The 24205-nt window shown below is 36.9% G+C and overlaps 1 protein-coding gene across 4 annotated transcripts in view; it reads left to right on the forward strand.

Annotated features, from left to right (window-relative positions):
• The window catches only part of EML5 (EMAP like 5), a 123703-nt gene extending 101203 nt beyond the window's left edge, over window positions 1-22500 (forward strand). For 2 of the 4 annotated variants that reach the window (XM_072038372.1, XM_038179392.2), the window contains 12 exons: window positions 1038-1058; window positions 3929-4102; window positions 5594-5802; window positions 7883-8040; window positions 8687-8801; window positions 9272-9460; window positions 9654-9826; window positions 10569-10731; window positions 11493-11596; window positions 14017-14170; window positions 14628-14728; window positions 15042-22500. In XM_072038372.1, the coding sequence (XP_071894473.1) occupies window positions 1038-1058; window positions 3929-4102; window positions 5594-5802; window positions 7883-8040; window positions 8687-8801; window positions 9272-9460; window positions 9654-9826; window positions 10569-10731; window positions 11493-11596; window positions 14017-14170; window positions 14628-14728; window positions 15042-15078 (1598 nt within the window). In that variant the 3' untranslated portion in view covers window positions 15079-22500. The remainder of the gene's footprint in view (window positions 1-1037; window positions 1059-3928; window positions 4103-5593; window positions 5803-7882; window positions 8041-8686; window positions 8802-9271; window positions 9461-9653; window positions 9827-10568; window positions 10732-11492; window positions 11597-14016; window positions 14171-14627; window positions 14729-15041) is intronic. The other 2 variants (XM_072038373.1, XM_038179393.2) reach the window with 2 other exon arrangements.
• The last annotated feature ends 1705 nt before the right edge of the window (window positions 22501-24205 follow it).

Consider the following 24205-nt stretch of genomic DNA (forward strand, 5'->3'; position numbering starts at 1 on the left):
TGCAGGAATATCTGCCTTTTATTTTTGTAGGAAATCATTTGCTTTTGCAGCATATTTCTTAGTCTGGATTAATTTCTTAATAAGATAGAATATATGGGAAGAATGTAGTCATAATGTAGAAATCTGTCCTTTGCATGGATCGTTTTCTTCAGTGTTCAGTTTACTCATGAAGAAACACAGGACCCTTAATTCTTTTTAATTTCATAATCATTTCTACAGCAACTAGCAGTAGAACAATTTAAGTTCTTTTGTAATGTGGATTAAGGGATACAAATCTGGAGCAGATGACACTTAAAAATTGAACTGCAAAACACTTTATAAGGAAAGAATTACATCTAAAAAACCAAACTGGAATCAAAATATCTTTGAAAAACATTTGGTTGTTAGATTCCAAACAGACATTAACAAGCAAATACTTCATAAAGAACATACTAAACTGATTCTATTTGTCTTACTAATATGACTTGCACAAATGCATCTTAACTACCATAATTCAAATTTTCAAAAGATTTACAGAAACATTAGCTTCAAGTATTTTTTAAACTACAGTGCTCTTTCATAGAGTCTCAGTAATATTTCCCAATAGATGAAACTATAATCCTGATTTCTTATCACTCCTGTAGAGGATCATTGAGTGTATTTACTACTTTCCAGAATCAGATTCAAACATTATTTCTCAGCAGAATAACAAATGGCATTTTTTCTACTTAATTTGTTAAGACATCAGTAACATGTTAATTTTTTTTATTGTTTAGAGTTGGGCAGAGAGACCTAACATACACCAAAATGAAAGTTTTATGTTGTAACTCAAAATGGAAATCAGAATATATTAATTATAGTAATTCATAGTTCTGATGAGATCACCATTTATCAGTAATTGATCATATTTAGCACTAAATGCAGTATTGGTGCTGCTGCAATGCAAGGAGATGACATCAAGGTGTGTGTTAAGAAATTACACTAAATGTGGCATATATTTTCTTTAGCATTTATATTATTTCTGGTCTAATTATTTTTCTGCTGCTTTTCCATTACAGGAGACTCAGCAGATATGTCAGGTAAGGGAAATAAAATTTTAACATCTTCAGGTGAAGTTAGCCTATCTAGTAGCCATCACGACTTTATAGAACAATAAGTGATGTGAATTCATTTTTAGTATATTCAAACCTGGGATCAGTCCTATTACTTTTAGCACTGAATATAAACCACAATAGTTCAGCAAATCTTAAACATAGAAGCAATTAAAATGTTAGAATACACTTAAAAACTCTTCTGTTGTAACATACTCCCTTGCTGCCCAGTCACTAGTGAGTTCTAATACATACTACGACTGTAGCATTGCTCTGTATGCTTGCAGGTTTTATAGATGTATTGGGGCTGACAATTAACAATTGTTTTAGATACTTAATTGAAAATAGTTTTTAAATATGCATTTTCAAAGTATATTCCATTGAGGAGGCCTAGGTGACTGAGTGAATAAAGCACTTTCACATTTATGTATGATTGTCATGCAGTTATTACCACCGATCTAAAATGCTTGTTGTGGTGTCAGTTTAATTTTTTATGTATCATTTTGGGTCTTTGACAGTTTGGCAGTCTTGATTGAGCTATTTTTATTAATATGTCTTTTTTCAACTAATCTAAAAATTTCATCACCATCATGTGTGACTGAGTTCATTGTTGGGCAGCCATAATTGTCTTGTGACACATCTCCAGAGATGCATAAATGCGTGTTCATGTATACTGAGAAAATATAACAATCTTCATATGCATCTAAAGATTGTTCTGTGAAGAACAGATGTATAATGGCATTTTGATGTGTGTTGACTTCTTTCAAATATGCCAAATTGTGCTTGCTGTAAGGATGGGAGGAAGAATATAGGTACCCCTTCCCGCACCAACTATGTAAAAGAATCAGTGATTATATGGTTGTTTATATATATATAAAAAAAAATCACTATTACTGTATATAATGCCTGGAGACTTTCCCTGTTTCGCTTGCCCTTTTCTGATTGCAACTTTAGTTTTAGCCTTTGTACATTACTAAATTCTGTTGTCGCTGCCTGAAACCAGCACTTTTTATTTTTTCGTCTTTGTGGAACCATTAGTCTGGAATCCAAGCTGCTGCCTGCCTTCATTATAAAGATGCAGATAGTTTCACTTTAAATTTATTGATGGATATTTGGCACCCCTTTTACCAATAGCTCTTACTTTTTTTAGTTACCATTTTCTGTTTTCTGCAGTGATGCACAGGTTCTTGAAACAGTGATACTGGTCATAGGCTGGAATGGGAAATTAAATTTCATAATGACTTGGTATAGATTTGCTTCATCTTACTGAAGATATTTTTTGTGCTGTGAGCCCATGGGAGCTTTATTTCACTTCTCCCAATAGGAAAATGTCTTAGAAAATCTCTCCTTGGAGAGATGTCCAGCAGTTGTAGTATTCCACCAGCAGGACACAAGGTCAAGACAGAGACTTTCAGAAGAGCACAGTCAAGCAGGAGGACTCAAGAATCAGTGCTCTCTGTCCTTTAATTCTTAATCTGAAAAATTTGCTCAGTTATTATTCCTTAGTTATACCTAGATGAAGGTTTCTGTCTGTCACCCAAGAGAAAGTGTTCAGTTGAGGTTATATGGGAGGTACACAGTCCAGGGGCCACACAGCATTTTACCAAAGAGAAGAACAAACAGTTCAAAGCTCTCCATTCCCTCAGTGTTCTGTGAGAACAGCAGGGAGTTTGTCGAAAGTTTTGAGGCATACCACTAATTGACAACCCTTTCTGTTTTAATGGCATGTATATACTATGCTGTAGTACCTCTCAAATAGCAATGATCAAGAAATGTTAATGCCATGTGAGAAAATTGTGGGGAACAGAAGAAATTAAGAGATCATTCTGAAAACTGTTTAGCAACAGCTGTGGAATTATGCTTGAAAATTTAGTTTAATGTGGCTAAAATTTTATCTAAGTCCCTGTGCGTACTGTTTCCCATTGTATGGGTCCTTTTGAGGGGTTAGATTTAGCTAATTAGAAATAAAGCACAGAGCTGAAATGGATTTTAATTTATGTGAATCTGGGTCTAAGACTGCAACTGGTAACCTCCTGACTCGGCAGTGAGATTTACTTGAGGTTAGAAGGAAAGAAGTTTGAGGGAGATTATTACTGTCCTGGATGCTGCTCAGAAATTGCAAACTATACTTGGATTGTAAGATCTTTTGGAGAAGGCATTGCATTTGGAAAAAGACCCTAGCTGTCACCATAATAGGAATAATAGCATACATTAATAGCAGAGAAAGGTGGTTCAGCTTACAGTCCAAACAATACAAACTAAATTAAATACTCTAGTTCTCCTACACTAGTAAGCAAGCTGATTATTCAACTGACGTTCTCCTAGGAGAGCATACATTTCAGACAGATGGCCATTTAATAGAAAAGGAGATTCTGGTCTTGTACTGTAACCTGATTTCTCAGAAGTTATCAGCTGTCCAAAAGCCCCACTTAGAAATTATGTTCTTGATGGTCTACTCACTGTTTGTAGAGGTTTGATTTAGCATGTTGAGACACCTTTTACTCAAGAAAAAAACAAACAACAACAAAAAAAAATAAACAGGAGAAAACAGCTTGCTTTTAGAGCTTTTGCCATGTTTCATAGCTTTTGCTGTGCTTCAGAAAACCAGTTACACATTAAGCAACATTTACATCTCCAGTAGTATAATGAGGCCAAATTCTTAGTTCTGGCTTAATGATCCTGTTTGCAGGAAACTGGTTGCCAACAGAGGCCAAAATCTCCTTTCTTTTCTTTCTTTTCATCTGACCAGAATAATTTTGTCCTATTAATAAAAAATAATAATCACTTCAGTAAGCAAATGATTAGACACTTTCAATACATATGCTAATTAACTTTTCTTTTAATATATATTTGTGTAGCTACAGCTCCTTCTATTCATGTGTGGGATGCAATGAACAAACAGACATTATCAGTACTACGGTGCTACCATTCAAAGGGAGTTTGCTCAGTCAGTTTCAGTGCCACTGGCAAACTGCTGCTCTCTGTAGGGCTGGATCCCGAACATACCATTACCATTTGGAAGTGGCAGGAAGGTAGGAAAGTGGTTGTTTTTTGTAGAATGGATTTATGTTGTTAGAAGTATATTGGACTGAGTCAAAGACAGTTATAACGTATATGTATCAGCAGATAGAAAATTATTACAATAAATGGTGTGCACTATGCACTGTGCAAGAAGAGGTAAGCTAAATGTACTTATCTGTTTTAATAATTGCTAAATATACCTCCTTTGGAACTGTTACATAAAGATGAAGATAGTTCTCTGATTTATAATTAGAATAATGAAGGAAAAATGTATTCTTCCTCTAAAATATATAAATCTTTCAGCTATTTCTTTATTGCTTGGTAAAAACCCTTTATAAATGTCTTTATTGCTCACAGATAAAATGTTCTGTTCTTTTCTGTTCCTTTCTCTTCTGAAGTCTGATAACCTGTTTTACTACTAAAATAATCCCCCCAAAGTTGCACATTGCAGAAATGTGATGCCAGTACAGCTCATCTGTGCCAGTATGGTATTTCTGTATTAAGTTATACTATAGTTATTCAGGTTGGCTTTGATCCAAGTTCAGGATTTAGGATAAAGCAATTAGGTTGTCTCCTTCCTATCTGTCAAAGCCATACCCAGATTTTAATATTGATTCTTTAGTCTTACTGGTTTATTTGCTCTCTCTTTTGAGATTTCTGTTGATTGACTAGTATCTCTCGGAAGTTTATAAATAAGCTACCAAATCAATTTAAATGATCCTTCACAGCTTGTGTAGCTGGATTCAGGATCAAATTGTGCATTTATGCAGTCTTAGCTCATGTGAAAATGTGAAGCAAAAGCCTTTGCAGCAATTCACTGCCATTTCAGTCAGAATATACCTGTGCTCATCATTAAAAGCTGATACAGCTTGAGCATGGCAGCTAAGATGTGTATTCCCTAGAAAAGGCTAAATAGCACAGGAGGTCAGGTAATATAATGTCTTTTTCAGGTAATAAAATTGTTGAGGAACCTTGATATTTATGGGTCAAAATGTCTGATTTTAATAACTCTGGAAAGACTGGAAGAGCATTACCTTTGAATCTAAGACCATATGTAACACAGTCATTTTCTGCATTTTCTATAGAAAGAAATGAAGTATCTTCAGACAAAATTTCCAGAGAAGTTATTCATTAGTCTCTTGTAATTTGTTCAGAGTATGTGATTTTCGAAGGATTCCTAGGAATTTAAGAGGAGATGACTACTTACTTGGATCTGAGCTCCTAATCCTCTTATAAGTAATTGTAAGAAAATTAAAAAGTAGAAAAATTTAAGTAGGAAAATTATATGTAGATGGCACCTTCATTAGGTGCTACACCTTGCTACTGGCTCTTATTATATCACTTTTTAACATTTACATCATAATTTAGGAGCAGTTTTTACTTTTCCTTCCCCTGTGCTCTTGTATGATTCATCATTCTCTAGAATGAATAAACAAATAAATGTTGCCATAAATGTATATTTTTCCTTGTGCATTAAGAAGTCCATTTTCTTTTTTTACCAGGTGCCAAAATTGCCAGCCGAGCTGGTCATAACCAGCGTATATTTGTAGCAGAATTCAGACCAGACTCAGATACCCAGTTTGTTTCTGTGGGAGTAAAACACGTGAGGTTCTGGACACTGGCTGGAAGAGCTCTTCTCAGTAAAAAAGGGCTGCTGAGTTCCATAGAAGATGCACGAATGCAAACAATGCTGTCTGTAGCTTTTGGAGCTGTATGTACCTTAACGAACTACTTTAAAATGTATACATACAAAAATTTCTTGACTTTTCTCTGCCTTTATTAGTTTTAACTGAGACTTTTTTTAACCTCTTAATAAGTATGTCAGTTGTTTTATAAATTCAGTTTAGCATTTCTAATACTTTTAGTTAGAACTAACATAAACTAATAGAAAGTCTTACGTAATTTTGTTTTCAGAAGAAACAAGCTATAGGTGCTTTGGGTTGATAAGACACTGGTTGATATTTAATCCAAATGCAACAAAGCTGATTATGTAGGCTGTGGGAACCCAACAGTAGAACTGAGGCTAATTTTATGCCCACCTAGGGGTGATTATATTCTATTCTGCATGCGTTATTACTCATGAGTGATCTGAGAGCAACACTGACCTGGGGCATTCATTAACATCTATGACAGTTAGATGACCTCAGTAGGGTTTTGTTTTGCTTTTTGTTTTTGACAGATGTAGGTCTTGTTGCTAAGTTCCACATCCTTGCCATTTCAGGGCTTGTTTTGAATGAGCAGTATTCATATCTTCAGCTGGGCAGGTGGCCATAGCTTTCTTTTGAAGTGATCCTTCTCTTTTATTGCATGTGTGCTTTCTGACCCGCCTATTGGGTCCAGACTTAATTTGTACTATTGATTTAGACTTCTGAAACTGTAAATGGCTGGAGGTTTCATGTTTTTGTAAGACTACCTGTTTTCCACAGTGGTGTCTCTTTAGGTACCTTTGATTTCATAGAGTGGTTTGGCTTAGAAGGGAGCTTAAAGAGCATCTGATTCCAATCCCCTGCCATAAACAGGGACACCTCCCACCAGACCAGGTTGCCCAAAGCCCAATCCAGCCTGGCCTTGAACACCTCCAGGGATGGGGCATCCACAGCTTCTCTGGGCAACCTGTTCCAGTGCCTCACCACCCTCTGAGTAAATAATTTCTTCTTATCATCTAATCTAAGAGATTTCAGAGCTTCATGTCTTCCTACAAAGTGAGAAGTTATCTTCCAAATGCTAGGTGCTAGAGATGCACAGCCCAGGCATTAGTTGGTGTTTTGGAACCCTCAGTGAACTTTATTATGGAGGGATGCTTCTTAGCATATAAATTGGGCTTCATGCTGAATGTCCTGGAGCATGATATGAGGTTGTCTGAGGATGCAAAACTTGGAAGGATTTTGTAAAAAAAGATACGCAACCTGAATGAAGTGACACCTGGTGCGTTTTCCATACTGCTTGTAGGCAACAGTTCTGGAAATGCTGCTATTCTTTGACTTTTATCTCAGGAGGAGCTGGTTCAGGTGCTCTAAAACAGGTTAAAAATCAGCCCAACGGTTATGTCATGAGGATGGTCAGAGGATCTGCCCCCACGTTTATCTCCAGTGCTCTTTTACTTACTCATTCATCAGGGGCACCACCACCACCACCACCCCCTTTAAATAAGGATGTAGAACATCAGTGTCACCCAGTTCAAGGAAAGTGTTCTTGTCAAACACATGCATATTATACAAAATACTATACAGGACACTGAATTTGAGGATTCTTCCTTAGTTTCTGATGGTTTTCAGTGTATCCTAATAAGTTATCTTTAAATACACGAGGTTGTTATTTTTATTACCTTCCAAAAATAGGAGGCAGAGAAAAAGGAAATCAGATAATTACAGTATGAGTTAATAGCAGGCTGTTTTCTTCATAAACTACTAGTTACTGTAATCATAATGCATATAGCAAGATGGTACAAATTGCCTGTTTGTGTGGAATGTCAAAACTGTTCCTGGTCTTCATCTTTAACAACATTTGTGCACACCTAATAAGCTGAAAACAGATAACACTATAGCTGAATTTTAAGTCACTGCATTTTTTTTTCTGCAATGTAGAGCCTTTTAGCTATAAGAAACCATGTGTTTCAGACTTCAACAAAGCAAATAGCAGCTTGTCCTGACCCTACGTGTCTTAATTCTCCTACACAGGCATACAAAAAAAGCAATTTAGACTAAAAGCAAATGGTGATGATCTTTGTTTCTGAATGTTTTTCTCCGGCCTTACTCAGAATCAGTTGATTAGTATATTTTTCCTCTTTTCAGAATAACTTGACATTTACGGGTACTATCAGTGGAGATGTTTGTGTTTGGAAAGATCATGTCTTGATACGAATTGTGGCCAAAGCTCACAACGGACCAGTTTTCACAATGTATACCACATTAAGAGATGGCTTGATTGTTACAGGAGGCAAGGAAAGGCCGTGAGTCATATTTATTTTTTATTTTTTTGCTTCTGCAAGCACATGTATTCTCTAAAAATGATTTTGGTTCATACTTTTTAATGTGGAGTAGTTGACTGAGATGTCAAAGCTGTGAGTAGTCACCTTTGGATCGCTGAATAGTAGCCAAAATGCAAGTCATCCCACATGAGCTTCTTGTACTTATTTTTTTTCCATTGACTAGAAGAGACATGATTTTCCTCTAGTGTCTTTTGCAATTTATTTCACAGCAAAGGTGTTAAAAGACATATATATATCCTGTTTCCTTCAACTGTATTTTGATAATTGCTGCCTGTCCTAATAATAAGATGGCAATTTGTTCACATACTTTACTGCTCCTTTGACTAGACAAATTCCCTAGGAGATACTAATTCAGACTAAGCTTAGCAGTGACCATCTTAGAGCTTGTTCTGTAAAGTAGTACAGTGAGGACTTTGAATCAGTAGTTCTTGCTTAGCTAGGAGGCTCATCACCTGTTCAGTAAAAACAACTGGTTCTTTAATGATTTAAAACAGATTTAAATGCCTCAGATACAATAAATTACATTAAATTATATAGCTCTTTCATGTATTCATTGAGTTTTTTGTGCCAGCTGTTATATTTGTTGTTGTTCCTGCTTTCTTAATAGATCAAAGGAAGGAGGAGCAGTTAAACTATGGGATCAAGAGCTGAAACGATGTCGTGCCTTCAGACTGGAGACAGGACAAATGACTGACTGTGTTCGCTCTGTTTGTAGAGGCAAGGTAAAGGAATCATCATGACTTAAACTTTTTTTTTTTTATAATCCATGTGTTGATCTATGGCATTGAAAATATGACAAACTATTTGCTTTCTTTTTCTCTTAGTATTTGACATTAAATGTTAGGCTGCAAGGTGTCTACATTTGACTTTTAAGAATTAAAAGTTTTAGGAGGTCTTAGTCTTAATTAGGTTAATATTCTTTACATATTTGATTAAGGACTAAGGATTTCTTTTCTATTTTCTATTCTTTTCCACATTTCAAATATCTGACTTTCAAGCAATAATTCCACTGGTGCTGTGATTCATCTACCTCTTTGTACTCTAGGAGATCATAGATGATTTTAAGAAGTAAATTAGTTTTGATTTGATTTAAGCAAACTTTCTTGACTTAACTATAGCTTTGGTTTATATTTTTATAATCATGAGTAGCCAGTGTATTAAATCATAGATAATTCTTCCACTGTTGTTCAAGGGAAAAATTCTTGTTGGCACAAGAAATGCTGAAATAATTGAAGTTGGAGAGAAAAATGCTGCATGTAATATTCTAATTAATGGTCATATGGATGGACCAATCTGGGGCCTAGCAACACATCCTTCCAGAGATTTTTTCCTTTCTGCTGCAGAAGATGGCACAGTAAGACTCTGGGATATTGCTGAAAAGGTAGGTGCTGAAGAACAGTTCTTGTTTTGGAAAAAAGAAAAAAATATCCTAGACGTGTGGTGGTGTTGAGGATTCAAAGCTTGCTTTTTAATGTATTCTGAAAACAATTCATCTGATACTATAAAGCATAATGTACTTTTGAAATATGAACAGATAGAGACATTTACTTTTCTGGATTCTTATTTCTTCACAGAAGATGCTGAACAAAGTCAGCTTAGGGCATGCAGCTCGTACTGTTTGTTACAGCCCAGAAGGTGATATGGTAGCCATTGGCATGAAAAATGGAGAATTTATTATCTTGCTTGTGACATCTTTGAAAATTTGGGGGAAAAAAAGGGACAGAAGATCAGCTATCCAAGATATCAGGTCAGAAAACTTAATGGCTTTGTATGTTCATAGTATTCTAGAAATTCGTATTGTTTTGATTTTGAAAAATACAGTTTCATTGTGTATTTCTGAGGAGCATTGCAATGACATTTCAGAGCTGGAATCAGTGAGTGAATTACAGAGTTTGATTATTCCTCTACCAGGAATAAAAAGAAAGGAGGAACTACATGAAGTTAAGAAATAGCCATCAGTCAAAAAACAGGCCCTCTACAGGAAGTGGAGTCTCAGGTGATACTGACAAGGATTAGATAAAATGAAAAGGGAAGGGAAAGTAAATGGAAAAATAGGAAGAGACCATCCTAATCAGGGGGCGTATCAGTAGGCATAAAAAGGAACAGGGTAAGATGATGTGTAGGAGGTAAAGTGAGGTCAGAGGTTTACAGAAGGTGACTGAATGTCATCACAGAAGCAATGGAAATGCCTCTTCTGTCAGCTTGCTCTTAGTTATGGTTTATTAGAAAGAATTTATTCAGCAGAAGGAAAACTTTGCTTCCATTTCCTGAGTCAGGTAAAAGCTTACTTAAAGGAGGAAAAGACTGTTCCCTCTGTTAGATAAATGAATCATGAATGCTCCACCTTTCTCTTCAGTTCTGGTTAGCATAAGCTTGAAACGCAAATTAACCTGTGTTTCTCAAATCCTGTATTACACCTATTGTAAGTGCCAACCTGTATTACAATTTACTGCAAGTATATATATTCATAAACTCTTTCATCTGTTCAGGTTCAGCCCAGATTCTCGTTACTTAGCAGTCGGTTCCAGTGAAAATGCAGTGGATTTTTATGATCTGACGTTGGGTCCCACACTAAATCGAGTCAGCTATTGCAAAGATATCCCAAGTTTTGTGATCCAGATGGACTTCTCTGCAGATAGCTGTTATCTCCAGGTATCAGTCATTCATTGTTCAAGATACTGAATAGCAAATGTACTCATGACAGATATTGTGTAACTATTCTCCTTTGACAACTACTCAGTTTTGTAATGAAGTGTCAGAGTAGTAGGTTACTGTCACTAGACTGTTACTTTATTTTCGTGGTAAGTGGATGACATAAATAGTCTCTGTGAAAACTAAGTACAAGAAATAAGCATAGAAAGAAGAAACAGATTTCAAAATCACTGTAATGGGTTTCCCCTGCCTTTCTATTTCCCAGATACAGATGGGTTATCTTAAACAAGGAAGGAGTACAATCTATCATTCATTATGTCTCAGGGAACTGTGAATACTTCACATCCCTGACAAGAATGGTAACATTGCACTTCTTTTCAATTCTAGTCTTCACAGAGCAGCGTCAAAACCATGGTGTTAGAACTTCCAGCCTTGTGCCTTTTTTATTTATTTATGTTCACATATACATGACAAAATACACAATGTATAGACAGAATTAATATTATGGGCAGAATGTGAGATGTTTCAATTACATTTTATTGATTAGACATTTTAAAATTGAATATGTCTTATTCTTTCTTGCTGATGCTTTATACTTGCGTAGATTTTGGAGGATTTTCAGCTCACTGAGCAAGATGATTTATGAATAGACAATATCAAGAAAATGCTTTTCAAAACCCTTTAAAATTATAACCTCATCATTTCAAATAAATTCATTTATTTTAAATTATTATGAACTGCTGTCTGTGCTCATTTCAAAGGTCTCTACTGGGTCTTACAAAAGGCAAGTCTATGAAGTGCCTTCAGGAAAACAGCTTGTGGACCAGGCTGTGATTGACAGAATAACATGGGCTACATGGACAAGGTAAGCAGTTCACGGGTTGACACCTGTTAAAATGCTTGCAACTTCCAGAAGCACCTACTGTTTAAAAGTATATTTCATCCCTTCATCCAGTCAAATACCTTCTTTAAATGCATCCATATACTCTGGCAACATATCAGGTAGGTACTCTACAGCAAAACAAAGTGCATAGCATGTTCTCTTGGTAGAACATGAGCTGCTTGACTGGTCAAAGTATCAGATAAAAACTGATCTCTCTAAAGTGTGCCTTTCTATTCATTATGTATCTCTAGTTTCCTTTGATCATATCTATAGCAGCCTCAGTATTTTTTAATTCTGCTGTGCAAGTTGCCTGGACTAATTGCATTTTTTGCCCCAAAATAATGATTTGGGGTGCAACATAATGCAAAATAATGATTGGAGTGCAGGGAAAACTAAAATAATTAAAAACAAGAAAAGACAGCACAGGACTGATAATTTGAGTTTTATTAGTATATCATTAATGCTATGTGTATACTAAAACTGCTATTAACATTTTCATATTAAAAGTTGTACAAAAGTACCTCAAAATACCTTAAAGTTACTACAGTTAATTAAAATGGATTTAGAAATTTTGTGAAGAATGAAAGAGTATTATATTTTATTACATATTTAAATATATACATTTTATATTTATTATTTTACACTTTATGCAAATCTAATTTCCTTTCCCTAATTTTCGGCTCCTTGCCTGCTTTCAATTATTGCTTGCAGGCAAAGCAATAATGTCTCAGGCAAAATTTGAGATCCATACATGTATGGATCAGTTTAAACAGCACTAATTCTGAATATTTTGTTGCTAGAACTATGAATTTTTCAGAGGGCTCTGAACTATTTTGCTTTTTTTTTTTTTGTCCCCCCCCCCCTGTAATTCATTTTTGTCACCTCTTTGATATGAAAACAAGAAATGTATGTTTTTTGACCCAATTTGTTATGTTTGAAGTACAAAATTATTTCTTGAGTATAATATACTGTGCTCTGATCTGTGGGAAAAAATCACAGAAAAAATGCCAAATTATACACCTCCTAACAAGTGACAGAATGCACATTTCTGTGCATTCTTGTAAGGCAGCCCATACATTGTAAGCACAGCTGAATAAAAAGCAACTTTGGGAAAGGTTTTACAAATGAAGTTTTCTATAAATGTATGTTTTGGAATCATAAGATAATTAAGTCTGTTTAGAACAATTATTTATTTTCTTCCTCTGTCCCCTCCCCCCCATATTAATGAATTGGACTCAAGCAACCTTTTCATCTAATTGATATGAAAATGTTATATTCTCCTTATAGAATCATAGAATCATAGAATATCCTGAGTTGGAAGGGACCCTTAAGGATCATCAAGTCCAACTCTTGACACCGCACAGGTCTACCCAAGTTCAGACCACGTGACTAAGTGCACAGTCCAATCTCTTCTTAAATTCAGTCAGGCTCGGTGCAGTGACCACTTCCCTGGGGAGCCTGTTCCAGTGTGCAACCACTCTCTCTGTGAAGAACCCCCTCCTGATGTCAAGCCTAAACTTCCCCTGCCTCAGCTTAACCCTGTTCCCGCGGGTCCTGTCGCTGGTGTTAATGGAGAAAAGGTCTCCTGCCTCTCGACACCCCCTTACAAGGAAGTTGTAGACTGCGATGAGGTCTCCCCTCAGCCTCCTCTTCTCCAGGCTGAACAGGCCCAGTGCCCTCAGCCGTTCCTCATACGTCTTCCCCTCCAGGCCTTTCACCATCTTCGTAGCCCTCCTCTGGACACTCTCCAACAGTTTCATGTCCTTTTTATACTGTGGTGCCCAGAACTGCACACAGTACTCGAGGTGAGGCCGCACCAGCGCAGAGTAGAGCGGGACAATCACCTCCCTTGACCTACTAGCGATGCCGTGCTTGATGCACCCCAGGACACGGTTGGCCCTCCTGGCTGCCAGGGCACACTGCCGGCTCATATTGAACTTGCTGTCTACCACGACCCCCAGATCCCTCTCTTCTAGGCTGCTCTCCAGCGTCTCATCGCCCAGTCTGTACGTGCAGCCAGGGGCTGCATGTTCCTGTTAATTCTATTTTTTATTATTATTCTCTCATAGTTAAACCTTATTCATCCAACCCTTGTGCTGTGGCATTCTTTTTTTTTGTCTTTCTTCATTTTTGGCAAATGTCACTCCGCACTGTTGTTAGTACTATTAATAGTTCTTTGACTGGTTAGTGTGGTCATGGACCACAATATTCTGGGAATTTTAAGACTGAATAAATTTCAGAAGCAATTATAGAATATTATAAACATTAGTTACAAAAAAAGAGATTTTTATGTCTAAGAATAAAATGTAAAAATGACATTTTTTTTAAACCTGTTACATTAGTAAAAGCTGTTCACTGTTTTCCTGAAATTTTCAAAATAATCTCTTGCTCTTCTGTTTCAGTGTTCTAGGGGATGAAGTAATTGGGATCTGGTCCAGGCATGCTGAAAAAGCTGATGTTAACTGTGCCTGTGTCTCTCACTCGGGAATCAATCTTGTAACAGGCGATGATTTTGGCATGGTCAAACTGTTTGACTTCCCATGTCCTGAAAAATTTGTAAGAACTTGTTTTTTGCATAGTTACTAAAAAAAAAATATATATATATATTCACTAATACTGGCATGGTTAATTTTCACAATCTGAGACTGTACTGCATAATCAGTTTGCACACATCTAATGAAAATCATATTTTCAGTGTTAGGGATTTTATACAAAGTTTCTAGACATTAATCGTGTGACAAAATATATTTTGAATTGTTGTGTTAGCTTGAGCATTGTTCCGAATTTGCAGATACTGTCTCATTTGGAGACAATTTAATCTTTATTGCAGCTCAGTGGGAGTTCTTCACATCTTTCACATCTGAAAACCTGTGTAACATTCTGAATGATGTAAATATAAGAAAGAATAAAAAAGTAGATAAACATGCATACTTGGTCTGATTTACAAGGACATAGATTATTTACATTCTGTCATTTTATTGTGTGTTTTGTTTTGTTTTGTTTTTTTTTCCAGGCAAAACACAAACGATTCTTAGGTCACTCTGCCCACTTAACTAATATTCGATTTACAAGTGGAGATAGATACGTGGTTAGTGCAGGAGGGGATGACTGCAGGTACGTTTCCTTTCTCTTATTGTCTGAAAGTACATAGGAGTGGTCAGGAGCAATTCATAGCAGTATAAAGCTCAAACATTTTATCTCTGTTTTTCTGTTTGTATGTAAAAGTGGTTATTTGCAACAAAACAAATAGTTCAGATGTTAATATGAACAGTTAAGATTCACTAAATTAAAAAAGTACATTTCTGTATTCAGAGTATATCATATATTTAACTGATTTAACTGATATTTTTCTTTTGACTGTATTAGCTCTTTCTTTTAACCATGTTGTAGTTTTACATCTTGTTTTTTAACCTTCTGGAAAACACAGCTTGTTTGTTTGGAAGTGTGTGCATATGCCTCACTGAGAGAGACATGGAGACTTGCAAAGAGGATGCTGCATGAAGTACCAGGCATGAAATACCCAGGATTGCAATGTGATATTCTACTGTGCCCTGCATGCTTAAGAAATGGTGCTGATCCAAGACACGGAGCGATCCGTCTCTGAAAGACAAGTATCCAGAGTCTGTCGGAAGGATAGACTGTAACAAATACGCTGAGGCCATTAGATTTGCTTCAGTAATCCGGGTTTGTATTTCACTCACTGCCAGATGTTGAAAATGAAGTACATGGATAAAAGGGAAAAGGGAATTGTTGGTCAATGTACAGTTTCACAGTAAGATCCTGGGTTTTTAATCAAGAGATGTTATTTCTGACCTAGTGCTGTACATTGATCTATTTTGAGCATGAATGTTTCTTCTTTAAGTTTTGGGGTCTGAATATCATTGAAAAAAGAGTATTCCATATTTTATTACTGAAAGAAACCATATATTAACTCTTAAATATATAGTATTTTAATAAATGTTTATTATAATGGCAAATGATATTTCTATGATTGATCAAAAGGAAACAGAACTTCCTTCTGGTGAAGCAGAAAATAAGACAGCTGGTTCCTTAGGACTTAAATATTTCTGTATTTAGAGGCCTGGGTCACAATCATGTCTGGTGAAAGCTGCTGGATACGCATGATCTTCATGGCTAATTTAGTGTTTTTGTTGCACTTAAACATTAAATTAGTTCAGTGAGCAAAAATAGATTTGCTCACTTTGCGAGTGCCTTGCCCACAACCTAAAAGTCTAACTCCAATTTTTGCCTTTTGAATAAAAGTTATTCTCAGTGGAAGAGAGATTATTGCTGTGTTACTTGAATGGGCTGATAGCCTCTATGCTGGAATTGTGGACTAAGGTGAGGATTTTATAGTCTTCATAACTGATAAGGCTTGGAATGTCACCAGTTGCAAAAATACAATTTCATAGCAATATGAATTGATTTATTTTCTCAGCATCATAGGGGGAATTCAGAGAGAATATAAACTTTCCAAACATTATATTTTGTACATTTGAACTTTTTAACAGAGTTGGGACTAGCTGGGAGAGGTGTCTACTCAGATTTCTCTCCTGATTGTAAAAAAAAAATAAAAAATAAAAATGTCCAATCATAATGCTTCTTTAAATGGACCTGCTGTCACCTCTAGCATAAGTGCATTTATCTCATCCTGCAGCATAACTGAGTTGAAAAAAACATTTCAGTGATGGTGAAAACCTGAACAAAACTGTTTTGGGTATTAGTGAAGGAGATTTCATCAGCTATTTGTCTAAATCATGTCATAGAAATGCATTACAGACTGAACTTGTTTTTCATCTGTGCAGTTATCTTTCATTCAACATAGAAGGGAACAAAAGTAACAAATTATCAGCACTACTCACAATGACATTCTGCTGTGAACATAAAGATCTCTGTCTATGTAAGTCAGCATTACTTTAACGATGCCATTTGTTTAGGTCAGTCAGTAGACTTGATATTATTCACCTCTTGCGTTCTCTTATGCCAGATAAAAGTAAAAATGAAATAAATCTCATCCGTTCTTGTAAGCATCTTGTGTGCATGGTGGTTATAGAGGGAATGGGAAGGTTTGCTTATAGGAGGGTGAAAAAAGTTAATCAGCCAGACTTCTGTGCTCTTCTAGGTCCAAAAATGCTTATTATGTACTCTAAAAGGATAGTTACCCCACAATCTTGGATAATATATTTTATATATCAAGCTATAACAAATATTTATTTTAAAGAAATTGATGAACTAGACTATTATCAGGTTTCTTGGCATGTTTTTTTAGCAAAATCTTGCCAGTCATGCTGCTGCTGTTCTACAGGATTTGTGGATCTGTGGATTTGGTTTGTGAGTGTACAGGGAAATCTTAGCAGTAATGGTTTTGATTTTAGGGGAATTGCGTCTGAGAATTACGAACAGATCTGATCTGTTTCATGACCTTATTGCCTGCCTGCCTGTTTTATGTGAAAATTAGTAACTGACATTTAAATCTTGGCCAGAGAAATCCACAGTAGTGTGCTTTTCTATAGCTGTGATTCTATCCCCTGTTACATACATCTGTGCAGGGCTTCTTGACATGAAGTTAAATTTTTCCTGCCTCTATTTTAAGGTTGCCCTTCATCAGTTCAAGATGGATAGCTGTTACTTGCTCCTTCCTAGTTTGTCCTACGCAGACTGCCAGATCAGAGTCCTTTTTCTGCCTTTTCACGTTTTCCCCTCAAATCCTAGGCTTGATATCTCCCAGCCTCCTGATCTTCTGTAGACCTTCATTCAGTGTTAGAGATATGTGGGCTACCAAGAGGTTTGTTCCCTCTCCCTGTAGTATCATTGCTGGTCGTGCACCCCGACCTCTTTATTAATTATGTTGATCTAATTGTGCCTGTCCATTGATAATTTGTCATTGGTGCTTTTTTCCTGAGGAATCTCGAATGCCACATTGGTGGTAGAGTACCAGTGAGAGGCTGACGGGCAAGCTGCAGCAGGGCGAGCCTGATGGCGATGGTGTGAGTCTGAGCCACCAGCTCTCCCTGCTGCGTCGTTCTCCTAAACCTCACTGCAGCTGTAAAGGGCTGGGGTGGGAGCTGGAAGCTGAGGAGCGCTTAGAAACAGAACTATCAGCCTTGTTCCCCCTGTTGTGGCCAGTTGGGCAGCTGGTATTTTCCATGACAAACTGCTTGGTGGTTTGCCAGGTGAAATGTGAGCAGCCTCAGGTGCAGCTTTCTTTCTGAGGACCACTCGGGGCGTGTTTTGGGTGACAAGTTGGGATTCTCTGCTGAAGAGAGCGGCTGGCTGCAGCCGTGGTTCAAAACGGCAGCGTTGTGGTCTTTTTGTCTGTGGTGCTTGTCATTGTGCCTCATTCGCTGTTTACATTAAGTGCTACTGCAGTAACCTGCTCATTGTGGCCACCCGGATCAGTGCTTGAAGTGTGTGTGGAGTGGAACGGGCTGCCTGCCGTGACCCGGTATGACGGGGTGGGGAAAAATCTGGAATGTGGAGGGACTGGTGACAGCCTCGTGTTTGGAAGCCTTGCAGAGAAATGTGGGCTGAAAGGCTCAAACTGGCCTTTTTTGTGATTACGCAGTGCTGAGGTGGAAGCTGAAGTTCTTTGCATAATTTCTTTACTCATAATGGATGATTTTACTTTCTAGTCGAATTGTTTTTCTCTTCCTGGTGAGTAGCAAACATATCTTTGGGTTCTTAAAAGTCAGCAATGGTGGTTTTTTTTTGTAATAAGAATAGAAGGGAACAGCTTAGTTGGAAGGGACCTCCAAAGATCATCTGGTCCAACAGCCTGACTGCTTCAGGGCTAACCAGAAGTTCAAGCACGTTGTTGAGGGCATCATGCAAATACCCACTGAAAAGAAAAAGAAATGGAGAACTGATTCAAGAAAAGCAAAATGTCATTTCACTTTAAAAATAAATGTGCTCTTGAAAACTACTTAAATATGCTTAGGAAAGAAAAAATGAGTGAAAGAAAATCCAGCTCCTAAGAACAAACAATTTAAAATAAACACATTTAGAACTGAAAATTGTGATTGTTTAGGAACTAAGGAACACTGTTTAGGTTAGAGAGAACTAGTAAGCCAAATATATTGAATCATTTAGACTTGAAATCTTAAAGTTCTCATTCTTAAGGAGGTATTCATTGTATACCTTTCAAATTTTGATAGGGAGGGCAAGAGATAGTATAAAATGAAAGATACAAGGAAGCATTTCACATGATTGGTTTTGACACTTGAAGGAAAGCACACGTTCAGAGTACTTTCAATTTTGCTCAATATCGGGGTTTCAGTTTTAGCAAGATGCTCATTTCAGAGATGCTCTGAACTTTATCCAAGTCAGGTTAATGCTGACTTGGAACTGACTGCACCATCAGAAGCAAAGATAAGTTACCTCCTGGCTCTAGAATGGGGAGTCCTGCCACTACTCCTCGCTCCCTGGGGTGCAGTAGTGGGACAAGCCAAGGATCTCAGTTTCAAATACAGTTCTTACCCAGGCAAGGTGTGATGTACTTCCCTGTTCTGTTATCAGTGCCAGATGTGACAAGCCTTAATCTTTACAGATTGTTTTTATTCTGCTAGTGTAAGCTCTAGACAAATTATGTCCTTTCAGTATTTTGGACTAAGTGAATCATCCTGGAGGCTCTGCAGAAAGGGAAGTAGATTGCAAGTCACAACACAAATTGCCACATCAGTGATTTTAGCACCAGTAACTGCTTTGCATTTCCATACCCATGTTCTCATGGGCTTTCTTATTCTTCTTTGCAATCTGCTCTGTTTTCCTAAAGTTTCTGGCACCATTCAATTTTTGCTTATATAGCTAGATACGTCAGCTTGCCAAAGCCCGCTATGCGTTTTCTGTACCAGTCACTGTGGCATGGTCAGACCCAGCCTGTTTCTTTGGTTTTCTCCAGCTGCTGATCTTCAACTTTGATGTCAGACTTAGAACTCATTTCAGAAAAAAATAATAGTTTTAAGTGTATAATATGTGCAAGAGCCACAATAAGGTTACCTTGCCAAAATCATTCATAAGTAAGTAAAAATTAGTGGGTGGGTTTGGCGGTTCTGATTTTTTTCCCAGATGCTAGGACAGGTCATAGCTCACTGTCCCGTTCTTAGATTACCTGCAGCATTACAGCCATGATCTTAATCTATTTTTTGTTAACTCTGTTAAATGAGTAATCCAACCAAATCACCTTAAGAAAAACAAACAAAGTGTTCTTTTCCCTCACGATGTGGAGGGAAAAAAAAAAAGGTCTGAGCATGGTGACAATAGGCAATTGTAACATCTGCTACCTTTTAAACAATGGAAGACAGGATGGAGGAAACAGGGATAGAAAACCGAGAAATACAAACCCAGAGAAGATGAGAAAGAGGAAAACAAGGTAAACAGAGGAAGGAGAGCTCGTAACTAGGCAAAGGCAAGGCTAAAGGACTGGTGTTGGTGGTGGGTGGGGAGTCGTGTCACTTGGCAGCAAAAGGCAAACATCTCCCTGCAGATGGAGGCTCTTCAGTGGCTGCTTGTTGTGGTAAGGACTGGTGAGCAGTAGCGTGTTGGTCACAGTGCTTGAGGAAAGGCTGCAGGCAGCGTTGTTGGCTCGTTCTTGGGAAGGTGCAGGTGCTCCCCTGTGTTGCTCTTTCCACTCCCATGCCGATGGGGCAGCCACTTAGTGCTGGAGTACAGCAGCTAACACCAGCGGCCGCTGTTGCAGTGCATGCATGTTTGGTAACAGAGAGAACAGGGTAAACAGAAAAATGCTATGTAACTTTGAGAGCTCACCTAAAAGAATTTAAAGGTGTTTCGTTTTTGTTTTTTAATGCTACTTGTCTTTCCCCCATAAACCAAGCATGGATTTGTTTTAATAGGCCTTTTCTGCTTTTTATCCTTATTTTAGTTTCCTGTGCAAATGGGCTTAAATGCTTTCTTTAAACAAACAAGTATTAAACCAAAGAAACGTTATACTTTGGAAACCTCTTCACAACCAGCCTCCTTCATTTACTGCCTCTTCCAGTTCTTGGCTGTTGAGACTTCATTCACCAGTTCTTGGTTCTGTTCCTGACCATGTGCAGCTCTGCAGATGATGGACATGGCTACAGCTGTCTTTGGTCCATCCCTGAGCTCAGGTGTGGCCAGATGATGAGGATGGCCATGTATCTGCAGGGGGCAATGTCAGATAGATGTGGGCTGAGTTTTCCTGCAGTGGTTCCTTGTCTCAGGCCTCCAAATGCATGTGTTGTTAAGTCAGGGGAGAGGAATGTAATACAGGCCTATGAATGCACAGCAGTAGAAATCGGTGAAGTAAATCATTGCAAAGTAAGGAAATACTAAGTTAAGGAAAACTTTACATTAAAAATCTGAACTCATTACAGGTGCTGCTTAAATGACTAAACTTGACTTTTATGGGTAGTGACTCTTGGTAAGAAGCACAACATCTGTGCACAGGTCTCTGAACTGCTTCCTGGGTACCTGCTAGAGGACAGCTGAGTTTGGGATGTGACAGCTGGAGTGTGTGTTTGTATGTGTTTGGATTCCTCTTCCAAAAGCCAAAATGCAGTTTTGTTTCTATTGCTTGGTGTGGGATAACCTCAAGACCCTGCAAAGCAATTTTGCCTTTTATTTACTTGTGGTTGTCTCTCTTGCTTTGGGCATAGATGTTATGTGGAGGCTTACTTGAAAGGAAGAGGAACAAGAATCAAAAACCAAACTTGGCTTTTTTTTTTTTTTGTGATAGCAAAAAAAATATTACCGTTTTAGTTCCATTGTTTTAAAGATGTGTCTGACTCACACCATAGTATGCTATTCTTTGTGCTCAAATACTGATAGGAACACCATGGCACTGCAGTCCCCACAACTTGCCCAGGATTCAATGTCTTCTCTGACTTTACTCCATTCTTAAAAGCTTGTTGTACCCACCTAACTTCCGGTTTTAAACTAGAGGATTAACATTGCTTATGCTTTACCTGTTTTTCATAACGTGAATTCTTTCACAGGGGACAAATATCCCAGTTATTTCATGTAACTGCAAATTTCATAAGGCTAGTGCCAGCATCAGGTGTTCCCACAGCAGGAATAAGGCAGGAGATGAATGATTAAGGATAAAGATGTAGATTACTGAAGTAAGTATTGCATTGGTGGGTTCTGAAAAAGGGATTTGGTAAGGGTGTATTTATGTTGAGTCCTCTTTATAAGCTGTTCAGAGGGCAGAGTTTCCCATGTAATATCCAAAAAATTATTTGGTATTTTTTGCCATTATTCTTGATTTTTTTTTTCCTCCCCCAGGAGCCAACTTCCACTCCCCCCACCCGCCAAAACCAAAACAAAATAAAAACCAAAACCAAATAAATATTTCTTCATATGTAGTGGCTGTGAGAGGTCAGTCAACTCTAACCACAGCCATGCTCGTACTACAGTGACATGCGATACAAAACATTATGCTGCTGAAAATGAATTTTACATTAATGTATTTAGTTGCAAATTCATGAGCTTGGAGGGGAGCATCTTTTCATGCCCACCAGATAAAAAGAGGGCATTTATTCTTCCCAAGAAACAGAGCAATTAAATATCTTCTTCCAGCACATTACTTAACCATCTGAACACGTAATCCTCAGCTCTGGAGCTGTAAATGGTCCTTCCATTAGTTCTATGAGTTTTCCAAGCACTAGTCATGCCTAGGACATGCACTATATAATGTTCTTTGGGAATATAATAAACATACTTTCTAAAGAAACTCCAGGCATGAAAACTGGCACAAATTGCATAAAAAAAAAAAAAAAAGGTTTTCTGTACTTTTATGAAATGGTGGTGCTCTTGGGTAGTACCTTCCATATTTCTGTTCTGTTTTTTCTCTTTACTCGCTGCTACTTAGCGTTGTATTGTGTTTTCAGGCTCAAACTAGCTAGTCTCTTTTTAAAAAAAACAACCAACAACATTTCTGGTATATTATGAGCTTGGTTTATGGTTTTTAGTTCAGTTATGGGTATACAGCATATTATAATAAGTAACGGAAATGCTGCATTACTGATTTTTGAAGAAAGTTAATGCGTTTATAATGTAAAATTTCATGTAAGAACACACAAGACCACAATGATCACTTAAAATAACGTAATAATCTAAGTAAATACATTAGAAGTATTCCCTTTAAAAATATATACACTTTTAGCTTTGTGGGTGGGTTTAATCATCTTTTTTTTTTTTCAGAGAAAAGTCAGCAGCTTGCCTTATGCTAAACATTGTACAATAGGTTGTAAGACATCAAAGCTGTTGAAATTCAGCAATGGAGGTAGCAGTAGTTCATTGCTGCCCTTACAAATTGTCTTCTCATCTCACACTGAAAAAGAAAAATAGCTTCATGGTGGCAGCTATTTCTGCAAGGGCAGCTAATGAAGGCGTTGGAAAATTCTACAGAAAACAACACAAGAAAAAAAAATATTTCAGCATTATTCCTTATGAAGCAAGAGCCTGTCCTCTGCTACTCTACTCCCATCAGGTCACCTTAGGAAAATATTTTACTGTAGTACTTTAAGCTTAAAATCCAGTTGTCTGTTTAGATTTGTTGTGTTTCATTATGGAGTGTGTCAGAGAGTCCCTTTTGCTTTAACCAAAAAAAAATATATATATTTTGAACTAGTCCAAAGGTATGGTCATGTATTACTGTAATAAGGATCATGGTTTTAAGTGTACTCCATTTTGGTTTCCACCATGAACATCTATCCCCTGTAACAATGTTGTATGTTTATTTAAGGTATATATATATTATATATATATATATATATAAAATTAAATGTCAGATTTTTGCATTAAGATTTTTTTAAATTTGAATATAAGCCTTGAGTACTTTATTTCACAAACAATTTTAAAAATGCTTTCCTGGAGCATTAAGTTTCAGAATTCAAGACTATATTTGTCATATTTAATTTAAAAATATGTAGCTCTTATTGTTTCCTGATATATAATGTAAATATTTGTAAAAATAAATTCTTTTGTATATTTTTGTGAAAATGTAGTTCCCCAAAAGATAGAAAACATTTAATAAAAAAGTGCGTTCATCTTACCGCTCAACATTTTCCATTATTACAAATAGTCGTTAATATACATATGGTAACCCACTGGGAATTTTCACAGAAGCTTCTTCATATGAGTTGTTTACAAAGTGTGTCCAGTAGGAAGAAGTGTTGGAAAGAAAAAAAAAAGTTCAGAAACAGATTCGGAGAGAGACTTTGTCTTCCAATTATAAATGAAGATACCTGAAACCATTTACTTTCAAGTAAAGTGTTATTTAATTTCCTAGGGTTTCTGAACTGAGCACACCATCACTGTTTCATTGTTCTCACTTATGAAACATTTTTGTGCCCTTGCTTGCCCCTGTTTAAGAAAGTAGCAGAGGTATGATGACCATTACATGGAAATGATACCCCATTACTCATTCACAAGGAAAAGACAGCTAAGGAGTTCAATGTTTGCCAGGACAGTTTCATACATCATACCAAACAGCTGATTAAAAAATAAGAAAAAAAAATTATAGTATGACCTGAATACAGGAATAAACTTCCTAACAATTTCAACACACCTAATCTTAAATGAGAAACATTACTCAAATAGAACACAGGC

Source organism: Anas platyrhynchos, chromosome 5 (assembly GCF_047663525.1).
Source record: "Anas platyrhynchos isolate ZD024472 breed Pekin duck chromosome 5, IASCAAS_PekinDuck_T2T, whole genome shotgun sequence".
Classification (NCBI taxonomy): domain Eukaryota; kingdom Metazoa; phylum Chordata; class Aves; order Anseriformes; family Anatidae; genus Anas; species Anas platyrhynchos.